The 12428-nt window shown below is 36.8% G+C and overlaps 1 protein-coding gene across 12 annotated transcripts in view; it reads left to right on the top strand.

The window, feature by feature from the left end:
• The window catches only part of TRIQK (triple QxxK/R motif containing), a 61103-nt gene extending 53723 nt beyond the window's left edge, over positions 1-7380 (top strand). For all 12 annotated transcript variants that reach the window (XM_085053199.1, XM_085053197.1, XM_085053196.1 and 9 more), the window contains one exon: positions 4273-7380. In XM_085053199.1, the coding sequence (XP_084909325.1) occupies positions 4273-4386 (114 nt within the window). In that variant the 3' untranslated portion in view covers positions 4387-7380. The remainder of the gene's footprint in view (positions 1-4272) is intronic.
• Positions 7381-12428: the final 5048 nt, after the last annotated feature.

The following is a 12428-nucleotide window of genomic DNA, read 5'->3' as shown; positions in this document are numbered from 1 at the left end:
ATGGACCCCACACTGTGAAATGCCTTATTTAAATACAGGTGTATGTAATTATATGCTGTAACCAAACTACCTCTCATTATTCTCTATGGTAAAATAAATAGCAGTCATCTCCCTACTGGAAATCCCTCCACCTTTGTACATCCAGAAATCACACTGAGGGAATAGTTATCCCAGAAATCTAAAGACCTTCTTAGAGTCCTAGTTTTTCAAGACTGAGTACTCCACTTTGTAAGTACTGTCTGCATCTTTGATACCTGCATATGTTATTTTGCATTTAGCTGTATTAAAATGAATCCTGTTGCTTTGTAGGCATGTAGCCAGGTCTCTTTGATGACTCAGTAATAGTACCTTGTTTTCATTATTAGAGCCAACAATGATCTTTCTTCCATCTGAAATTTTTGCAATAAAAAATTAGAGCATAAAAAGTGCGTATAAAAGTTCATAATTTACTGCCTTCTGTTGGCTGTAGAATGTCCTGCATTAAGGAAGTAAACATTCAGTTTAAAATATGATTTTGTTGAAACACTAAAAAATGGTCATAGTGAATGTCCAGCTAAAGTCTTCAGTTGCAAACTATAGGAGATAAAAAGATTGTCAAGTTCATGTATATATTTGTTTTCTTTTTACAGATATCCTTGAACAGTATGATTTTCTTTTCATCTTTTCAGAAAGAGCTAGGGAGCAAAGAGAGCAATTTGTGGTACTCTTTCACTTAGTTTTTAAGCAAGTTTCAGGTACAAAAATATGTAAAAACCCCCTGAAATTTCTTGCAAGTATGGTATTTCCTATATGTGTACGATATGATGCTGCCATATGCAATATCCAGATTTGTGTTATCATTGCCAACATTTTTTCCTCATTCCATCTCCTGATTAATCTTGTTTAGTTCCCAGCTCTGCCACTTGTTCCATTGGGGTGAATTTGAGGACATAATCCAAGTATTTTGGCATGAGGGATATAAAACAGACAAAAAATGATAGGAGAATTAAATCTACATTGTGCTGTAATGATACGCGTTTCCTTTAGGAAAAGTTTCTGAACAACTTAACCAAACCGAAATCAGTAGGGTTCTACATACATTATTCTAAATGTAAGAGAATAAAATAGAAAATTCTGTTTCTTTTTAAAGGCTTCTTTGATTGTCCTTTGGGATTTGAGAGCAGGGATGTTGTTTCCTGGTGTTCTCTACCATGATACAAAAGAAAAAAAAAAAGGAGAAAAAACCCTCTGATCACTTTAAGTTTATTTCTATAGGACTTTTTCTATATTCTTTAATTATTCATGGTGACATCCTCTGAGTAAATGGATTTTGCAGAGGATGATGGGGATGATCCATAAAATGCAAGAGAAAGGGAGCTATATATGCCAAGCAGGGAGTATTTTAACATTTCATTTCTATGCATGACTTAAAATACAAATAGCAAAGCTTGAAAAGTATAAAACAAATTAAAATGACAATATATACTGTTGTTGCAAATACATTATAGTGGTGTAGCATCTCATTTGCTGTTTACCTTGCAAAATTTATGTTTATTAAAGTTCATAAACTGGATGCAATTCTTAAGAGACTACATATTTCTAGCTGAGAGACAGATGTCCTTTGTTAGGCCACTTATTTTAGATTTTTGTTAGTCTTCCTTTTTCAATAACTCAAAGTTCTTGCATAATTCTCAAACCTGGAGTTTCAGTAAGACTTTTTATTCCCAGGAATAATAAATACTGATCCAGCCACCCAGTTCCTAATGGCTATGCAAGGAAAGTAGTATTGTTATCACAGTGTTATTCATTGTGAAACTCAGGCAGAGGAATTAAAGAGCGGCTTCTGTCAAGCAGTTACTGGGCAGCCTGAGAATAAAACTCAAGGTTTTCCCAATTCCACTTCCTTAGAAAAAATCTTTAATGCAAAGGTTCCTTAAAAGTTTGCTGTTGCTACCATAGCATTAAATAAGGGAGATGGGGGAGGAGAGGAAAGGTAAACCTACTGTAAAGCAGAAAGCGTGGGAAGTGTGGCATCAAAACAAGGGAAAAAACTTTTTAATACTGGAATGAATTTGCTCTCTGTGTCAAGTGTGAACGGTGCCTGCATTGTACGGTTTTGTTGTCCACTCTCCTGAGCAGATGGAGCCTGCAGTTGTATGTCACTTGTTTATTACATCCTCTTAAGATTAGTAGCTGTGTGGCCAGATGGGGCTGGGAGCACAGCTGTGGATACAAGGAAATAAATGAAACCTGTCTGATGCTGCCATGCCCTTTTGTGAGATACTGACGTGTTGCAACTGCAACAAAGCAAAAATCACTTTCCTTTAATATATTAGTGAATTAGATGTAGTGTTTGTTTTTTTTTTTAAATCAAATCATATGAAATCAGGAGGATGAAGTTCAAAGAATGATACAATTCTAATGAAATCTCTAGCCAACAGCCTCAGCAAATTTGCAGGAGCAATTTTAATGTGGTAAAACAAATTTAAAGTACATCTCAATTAATCATCCATATAAAATATAAAGCAAAGGTTTCTATAGAATAAAGAATATGTTCTTATAGAACGTACGCCAACTAGGCAGAAGTATTTCAAAATTTATTAGATGGCATATGTTGAATTATTGATCCAACATTCTGATAAACTATATAATGCATTCATGTAAATGCAAATGAAATGCTGTTCTATAGAAGAATGCCAGATTATGGGCCAGCCTTTAAAAAATGAAATGCACAATTTTAACTGCTTCGTGTCAGTGGACACACAGTGCTAGTCACAAAGCCACCACCAGCCTAGAGATACTGGGTAGGATTAATCCTACAGTGCACACCAGAGACACCATCTGCACTCCCTTCTAGTCTAAGGGGAATATGGTCTTTTTCGGGAAGAATTCACCTGGCCTCTCTTAGAGGACACAGTGAATCTTGCACCAAAGAGGGCCAGATTCTGTCCTTGGACAGTAAAGTATGTCTTATTGTCTCAGTGCACTATAGGCATCTCCTATCAGTCCCATTGACAGAGTAGGTTTGATATGACATCTTCTGTACCAATTCAGATCAATTGTTACAAAATCACTGAACTTTTTTTCTTCTTTCCTTTTAAATGCACATCGGGATGGTTCTGATGTAGTTGTTTTGTAGCATAACATGAAGCTGAGAATTGGAGGGGAAGTTTTGTTTGTTTCTTTAGAGGGAAGGTGGGGTTTGGAGGTACAAAGTAACCTGTTCCTTTGGAGCATCTCTAGTACACAGTTTTAAAAATACATCATGATGATAAGGAGTGAAGCAGTAGATGTTGTTAACTGTAGAATCGCACTTTCTGTGAGCTGAAGGGCCATAAGGATTGTTCTCCAAATTTATCTTTCATCTTTCATTGTCTAGCGAAATGAGACTCAATACTATAGAAGTGTGCTGTGCCTCACAGAAAAATAAAAACTTAAAAATGTGAAATACTGTGACTTTGAAAGAAATAGTGTTATAAAGAGGATGATCATATAATAATTTATTATATGTTAACAGAGTTCAGCCTTAAGATGACAGGCCATCAAGTAATGAGTATAATGTGTAGTACAAAAACATTTTTCTGCTCCTGAAAGCTGATATAAATCATGTATACTTTGGAAGTCTCTTTTATGTTAATTAAGGAAGATACAGCAAGTTGCAATATTTTGTGGGAAGAGAGGCAAGTGCAAGTACAAATTGTTGTGCTTTTCGCCTTATTGCAGAGCGGAAGAAAGAAAAGTTTCATCCAATTCTGAAGGATTTTGTAGTTCCATATTGTACTGCATGCCAGGAGGTTGGGAGGTAGAGGTAGCAATTTTCATTGACTTCTACCATACTGTGTTTGCTTCATTAAAAAATTACAAATTTGTTGGCAAAAAGCAGTAACATATTGCTAGAAAACATCAAAATTCACAGTGTAAATTCATAACTTAAATTTGTGTTCAAAACTGTGGTTTGTGAATTCTGTCTTTTCTTTTAAAAAGGAAGGAATGGGATAATAAAAAGATAAAAAGCTCCTATTTCTAAGTCAGACTAAAGATATTTAAGCCAAATATCCTCTTTCTGATGGTATATCAGACTCACCAAAATCTTTATTAAGTGAATGGGTTCTACAACATTTGAAATGGTAACCACAATAGAGAAATCATTAAAGCATCAATGCCTTACACAATTATATATGTCTGGTGTTATTTTGATGTGCATTATAGAAGGGAAATATTTATTCCTGATTAATCTGAAAATATGGTATTATTTCTAACAGGTTTTGTTTTTGCTTTCTTTTATTTCTACAGGAAGTTGCCCTTGTCCTTGCAGCTATACTGCTATTTTTGTTGGCTTTCTATGCTTTTTTTTATCTTAATGTTTCCAATGAAGTTGACCTTGATCTGGATCCAGATGAAAACTAGCAGATGCAATGAATCTATCATCAAGATTTCTTCAACTTCAACAAGACTACATAGGAACACACAGTCCCTTCACTGTAAGACAGTAACCACTGCCATTTCTTGCAGTCCAAATTCATAAGAAAGTTTTTCAATATGTCAGTCATATTCCCAATCTCCAAAATAAGAACACTTATGCCTGGCTCAGTGTATTTGTTTAACACCAAAGCCAGAAGCAACAGTACAATACATGAAGTTTATTGTTTACATTATTTTTTTCTCAGGCAGAGAACTTTGATGTCAAAAGACAGGTGCTATTATTATCATGGGTATTGATGCTGACTTCACAGGAGGAATGTCTGCCTTGACCAAATTTAGGAATCAAAGCATCCTAATAACCAAATTAGTTTCCTTTTCCTTTCCCAAAAGAAAGCAGAAATACCAAATTTAAAGTCTTTTCTTCATTTGTGTTTAACATATATCAAAAACCCCTCATCCTTTCTCTCCCTTTTAATCTTTCTGGTGCATGTGTGCACATGCATACATATGAAGAAGGAAGAAATTGTAGGAAAAAAATATCTTTTTACAAGCAGTCTGTCACCTCCTATATGGACTTAATTTTCTGTCATTCCAGATTCTGTGTGCCCATATATCTGCAGTAATCTTTTTCATTCTTTTGCCAACTGTTCAGCACACATGTGTTCTGTTAGAAATGGCACCTGGATGACAGAAGCTCTAACATTCACATATGCTTCTGAAACACAGTTCTTTGCCTCCTGTGCTGTCTGAACTAGTGTAAATAGAAAGTTTAGTCGATGTTGGTTTTAATTAGTGTATTGGTCTACTATTAATATAAAGTCAAAATTGTATTTTAATTATGCTCTTCCTGATGGTTTTGGTATCAACTTGCTCTACCTGTTAGGGGCATGTTCTATAAAAACATTCCTTTCCAGCTATACAATCATTTTGATCATCAAACTAATGTGAGAGCTTGTAAGTAATAAGAAGACACTCTTTTTTCTGGTGTACTAATAATTGGTAAGTCTTGGCTCCATTACAACCTTCAGTTCTTGCAATCTACCTTTCAAATTAGGCATTGTAGATAGCATTTTTGTTACTTTTGATAGCCACAAACCACTTGAAGAATTTGATGTGTCAGAGCAGCTGCAGGGAGCTTTAAAACTCTGGCTTTATCCTGTTCTGCTTTGAGTTTGACATGTAACTGAGCTTGTGGATGTAAAGACTCAGTTTTGATCCTCTTAAAAATGTGGTCAGTCTTTCTCTGACTGAGATTCAGTTCCAATTCAGTTCTGTATCAAGGAAAGCATAGAGCCATTGGTGTTGAATGTGGCAACAAAGTTTAGGCAGACTGACTTCCAGGAAAGTTTTTGTAATTCTGAAGTTAGTGAACTAGCTTGACTTTGCCTTTGATAGCAGTTTCAGAGCTAAATTTTAGGTTTAATTGTAGCTAAGGTATTTACTGTCTTGTTCCTGAGGTGCCTAAGATTTCTTGCAGTAATTTTAAAGACAAAGGGGATACAAATCACAGCAAATATTATAATGGAAAATATATTTCTTTTAAATTGACGCAGTCCCATTATCACCACTTAAGAAACTCAGATCAATACAGTTAATTTTTAAAACATGCAGTAACTATGATCATATACATTATGAGTCTCTAAGGACCAACTTCATATGTGTCACAGTCCTCATTCACTTTATGCAGTGCAAAACAACTCTAGAAAGTCACAGTACAACAGTCTTCCAAAAATAGATGAAAGAGAAACATATATGTGCAAATATATCTCATTTTCTAATTATGACTGTTACAGACACAAAATCCTAATATTTATGCATTCATATGACTTCTAACCCGCTACTACTCGCACACATGACCAAACACCTCACATGTTGAATTTATGGTGAAGCATTATCTGACACATGGCCCAACTTTCAGTGGAGGGAAGAGCATATCACAGGCTGTCTCCTTGGATGTGACATGCCTTTCACTTCACCAGCACCTAACCACATGTCTCAGAATCTACAGACCTCTTCTGTTACTTTGCATTAGCAATTTTCATGTTCTATAGCGTGCTGGAAGGATTGCTTTCTTAATGTCAGCAGATGGCTCTGTGGGTCATGTGTGGTCTGGGAAAGATGTGTAGTTACTCTCTTCATGCAGCTCATCTCATAACCTGCTCTCTCAATTGGTTGCACTAAAAAGAAAGCAATTCTTACTGACAAATGTATGAAGTTCCTAGTACAGGAATATTCCATTTCCCATAGTTATGAATCAGACCAAATCTGAAGTGCATATATAGGTGATTCTATCAGCTTTCCTGATGTGTGGCTTATGAATGCATATAGCCCACAGTTTGCAGTTTGTCTTTTGGCTTTGTTTGGATTAGGCCTTTTCATTTGCATGAAAGATCATAGAATCAAGAAATCATTTAATGGTTTGGGTTAGAAGGGACCTGAAAGATCATCTAGTTCCAAAACACCTGCTATGGGCGGAGACAACTTCTACTAGACCAGGCTGCTCAAATCCCTGTCCAGCCTGGCCTTGAACACCACCAGGGATGGGGGATCCACAGTGTCTCTGGGCAACCTGTGCCAGTGCCTCACCACCCTCAGAATAAAGAATTTTTTCTAAATGTCTAACTTAAACCTACTCTCTTTTAGTATGAATCAATTCCCTCTTGTGCTGTCACTACATGCTCTTGTAAAAAATCCATCTTTCTGGTAGGGTCCCTTCAGGTACCAGAAGGATATTCTCATGTAACAGGAAAATTTCTTTTTGCTTAGACTGGGTAGACTTCTGTTCAGTGTATGTATAAATACATGGTAAATATTGCAGTAAATACACTTTCTTTTTTATCAGTACAATAATTCCTAATGGGTCATGTGGCTTATTTTGCCCTTAATTATATCTGAGATTGAAATACACCTTTTGGATTTTGGACCATCTGCCTTTGTATGAGTTGCTCAGTGTCTATTTTATTAATAAAACATTTTTTTTCCATTTTGGTTCTCTTGTTAATGTTGAACACAACTGAATTATATATACATTTGAAAGGACATTAAAGCAATCTAAACAGCACAATATTCAGAAGTGAGCATTGATGTCAGTTTTAGAATATCTGGATTATTTTCAGCAGTTCTAGCCCCTAAGCTCATATTAAAACTAAATGTGGCCTATGAATACTTAAAAGACAATGAAGAGAACTTCCTTTGGCATCCTACCCAATGCTAATAGATCAGATCTCTTTCTGCAGTTGATCCACGCAGCTCTATCACTTCAGTCTTAAAAGACTTTTTTATTATAAAATTAATAATATTTATGCTTGTTTCAAAGAAAGGTTGCTGATCAAATCGTTTACATGGCAAACCTGGCTTAATGGTTATTTTCAAATATATTCACCTGTAGGAAAAAGCTAGACATCAGTAGCGTTGTTGCTCCTGGAGTAAACTGAATTTCTTTCTAGCAGAGGTTGTGGAGGAGATGCCTATACTGAGTCCTTGTTCTGTGGATAGAAGCAGATGTCCTGTCTGGAAGAGTCTCTGGCTAGGAAGGCACAACAGTCTTCAAGCAGTGATTTTGCTCAGTAAATCTTTCCTAGCCAGTTTTCCTTTTCTCTTTGATCGTACAAAAGCAGAACCAGAATGTAGATAATCTCAGGACAGAAGCCTCAGTATAGTAGTTTTAGTAGTGCTTCTAGTGAACATTGCCAAGCAAAGGCTCTAGCTCTACTGGAGTCCATAAACATATTTTACTGGGAGCTTAGGAGGCATGTTAAGCATTTCCCTAATAGACGCTAGAGGTACATTTAAACTTTTCTTGAAGAACGCTTTAGTTAAAGTTCACTGTTGCACATCATGTAGACATCATGTGATTCAGAATCTGAAGTAGCTCCTTCCATGCATGAGACCAGCTGTAGCAGCGACAACATATAGACTGGGAGATTGTGCTGCAACACGTAACTGCAGATAGCTGCAACACAAGCAGAACTCATCTGTTCACTTAAGTGTCCTCTAGAGCAGCTGACCTAAAAGTTGTGTTGGAAAACATAGGTTCTAAACAACCTTACTAAAGTAAAGCACAGTGAAAGCCCTGCAAAACTGTTCATGCTGCTTCCATGAAAGTTACTACCATGGAAGAGGCTTATCTGCTGACTTAGGGCCAAGTTTTGAATGCTGCCCTTTCAAGAAGGAAAATGTTGCTAGCAGCTCCCAGTAGAGTGATAATTGATAAGGAATTGTGCCTGTAAGGCACAACTGAGCCAGTTGGTGAAGGTCAAATGCATTCAGGACGATTCTCTGTAGAGGACTGTACTTGAAAAGCAGAGTAGGCAAGTTAGAGTGCCAACAAAAAAATGCTACAGATCTTGATCACATTTCAAGTTCTACTTACAGTAGCATAGTAATTAGTGGTGCTTATGACTAAGAAAATAACAATATGGCACATCAATAAGACAGCAGAAATGTGATGTTGGAACTGCATCCTAAAAGATTTTATAGTGGATTATGCCTGCACTTTATGAAGTGAAGCCATGAGATGAATTAATTGGCAAAGATTGTGATCTTACGCTTATAATATTTTTCCCTGAAAGAGCCGGTGGAGATACTTTGCAGTACTTTTCCCCATCATCCTCTTAGTTTTCTGTAATGCATTTTTTGTGGATGTATTTCTACACATTTCCAAGAGTGACAAAAAAATTTTTTTGCAGTTGATCAATTCATTTAATTGACAGAATCCTCTACTCATCCTTTTATCCCCCCTTAATCACAATCACATTAGTGGGGAGACAGCCAAAATGTTAGGTACCAGTGTCTCTCAAGCAGATGTCACACCACTATTTTTTAGCTCGTTTAAATGAATAAACATGTTAAACTGTGAAGTATTACATTTTAGATTTTTTCATTAAAAAAATGGGACAATCTGTTTACTGTCCTTAATTGAGACAACAATCCTGGTGGTTGCCAGTTTTGGCAGTTGTAATGATGAACTATAAATATTGGGACAGACTAACTGATGATTGTGGAGGATAGTTCAAGTATAATACTCATTCTGCATGAATACTTCTTTCAGTGCTACATTTTTTCTAATTTATGTGATTGTTTGATTGAATTATGTGATTGTTATACTGGTTGTGGATGTTAAAACCACATATGAATCCTGCCTAGCCAATCAATAGGCTTGATTCTGTTGTCATATTCTCCATAGCTACAAACAGTATGTAAAACTGTCTACCCTGGACCACAATTCATGCCTTGCCCAAATTCTCCCTAAAAGGTGGATGTCCACATCAGTTACAAATGTGAGCTACAAAGAGCTTCATTTTGCTGAACCATGGAACAACTGAGCAACATAAAGATCTTTAGTACTCTTTTTGCCATTTCACCAAGGTATTGTAGGAATTCAAAATAGCACAGCTGCAGGAGGTGAGTATGGAGTTTGGTGGAAAACTGATGTCATTGTTCTATTGCACTTCCTCCAGAAACAAGACTGGGGAAAATCGAAGTAAAATGGCCAGTTCTTCCAGGAGCCAGCCACCTTACAACTCACCATGTTGCTCAAGAAGATCTAATTCTGATATCAAATCAGAGCCTCCACAACTTCTTTTTCAGAGGACAGTCCAAAAGACCATATGCAGATAAAGGTGTCTGGAGCAAAGCAGCTTCTTCTTGGACCAATGGCTCATTTATTTAAAGTAAGAAAGAAACAGGGTTTGGGGATTTACACAAAGCTTAAGTCAGGGTAGTTGCTGCTTCCTTCATGTGTAAAAAAGGTCACATTATGCCAAGCTAGAGTAGCTTTGTGTGTCTGTTACAGTTAAATGTAAACGTTCTGATACTGGCAATGTCTGCATTTCTCTAGAGGCACCTTCTCCTGTGATACTATTAGCAGAGAGGAGGGACTTGGAGGGAAGTGGCAGGGGAGCCCTTTTGCTGATTCTGCACTCCTAAAGCATCTCTCTTGCTCAGTGGGGAGCTGCTGGTGTTTAGAGTAGGGCTACACTCCTGGATTGCTTTGGACAGGCTACAAAAAGAGCAGAGCAGAGCTTAACCTACAGGGTGAGTCTCCTACCATTACTGGTGCCTGATTTGTTACCACAAATAAATAGAAGATGAGATGTTCAGTCTTTTCACTTTTATTTATTAGCTTCTCAGGGAGGTGCCAGAAAAATTGTCTGTTGTCCTTTTGAATCGCTGCTGCATAGTTTCCCTTACTGTCTGTGGGACTCCAGTCAAAGAATGCCATACTCATTCCTACTGCTTCTCGGTAGTGTGAGGTCTGCTGCCTTATCCTTTTGCAAGGAGGGGCTGGAGAGTGAGCTGCTGTCTCCCCTGCTCTCACCCAGCTGAAGCTGAAGAGGTCTCAAGTCGCTATTACTGTGTAATGTAGTAAGACTTTCTCTGTTTTGGTGAGGATGGCAAATTGTGAATTCGGGGCAGCTTTATTTAGTCTTTCCTGCCTGAGGAACCTTCAGAGCCACTAGCGTGGTGAAAGTCAGGTTTTTGTCTACTTCCCTTTGGATGACTTCCTTCAGCTTAAGATAAACTAAGGTACTATGCTTTTCTACTTGAGTCAGGGCTGTTTTAACAACAGTATCATGGGGTTTTGGTGCCCTAAAGAGCTCATGGCTGCAGGTGACCATGTTTATGTTTATCTGTTCATTTATCATAGCCTTTCTTGAGCTGCTCATCTCAGGCTATACTCTGCCTTTGTTCCATTCTATCTCTGCTGCTCCAGTAATAACAGGATGTGCTAAACAGAAAAGAGAGTAGAGCTGCTTTTTTAGATCATTACCAAAGCCACAAATTAATTTAAAGTTAGGAAATATATGTGGGGGCATTCGCCCACTACACTATATAGATTTTTATTTTGAAGAGCAACTTGTTCCTGTGAATTATATTTGACAATCCTTGCACTTATATTTGGAGGCTTCTGAGGTCACATTAAAATAAGACAAGTTATAAACATGACTGTGTTATTCATGAGAATACATCTGAATTTTTTATTTTGTCATAAACTGATTGTCAGCTACCTTTAATTAATAGAAAAGTGGCCTTTATTTGTCAGTGATACAGTTTGGTAAAATACAGCTTCTCATCTGAAATGTTACAGAATGATAATTACATCCCTCTGATTAAGTGTTTCCTCAAAATAAGAATTACTTTTAATATGTATGGCTTTTTCTGAAGACTGCCATGATGAAATTTGGTAAATTCTCCACAGAAATACCAGATGTATGACTCTAACAAGAGTAATGGTTTTGAAATTTTTCTTTGTCAGCAGGTTATACCTTCTGTATTAGGAAATTTTCAAGCTGATATCAGGATGGAGTGGGAGATGCCTGAGGACAAATGAAAGGACTAAAATAAATGCTCAAGAGACTGTTCACATGCATCATTTAACCTCTCAGAGCCCAGTGTTGTGACTGGGCTATGTCAGAATTATGGGATGATGGAGAGACAACACATCTAAGATAGCCCACTTTGCTTGTGAATGTAGCACCCTCAGACCCACAGTGGCAAGTCTTTCTTCTATATTATATTAGGCTCCTATACACAGAAGAGATGTCTCTTACTAAATTAATTCCTATCTACAGAAAAAGATAGATTCTGTTTTATACATCTTTACAGATAGAAAAAAAGAAAAAATGTTCCCCATGAGCAAGGGCATTTGGAAACAAGAATCATTGTCATGGCACAGGAGTTGTGCATAGGCATAAAACATGTTCAATTGAAAAGATAATACAAATACAGAAAGGAAGATTTGATTGATCCACTGTTCCTTACAGTACAAGTCTCTAGAATAATTTCCACAAAACTATTATTCCCCCTATTCCACCACTAGTTTGGGATCGTCATTGCCAACTCAGAATAAAAAATTATCTTGTATTTCCCACAACTTAAACAAGAAAATTAAAGTATCTTTGTTAAACACTGAGTTACTCACTTGCTTTGAAAGGATCTAGCTGAGGATCTTTACAATAATGTATAACTCAAAGTGATGTGGAATAACAGAAAAACAATTATTACTGACTTTCAACCAAACAGCT

This window comes from Lichenostomus cassidix, chromosome 2 (assembly GCF_008360975.1).
Source record: "Lichenostomus cassidix isolate B80296 chromosome 2, HeHo_3.0, whole genome shotgun sequence".
Lineage (NCBI taxonomy): Eukaryota > Metazoa > Chordata > Aves > Passeriformes > Meliphagidae > Lichenostomus > Lichenostomus cassidix.
This window is presented reverse-complemented; position numbering and strand designations above follow the sequence as displayed.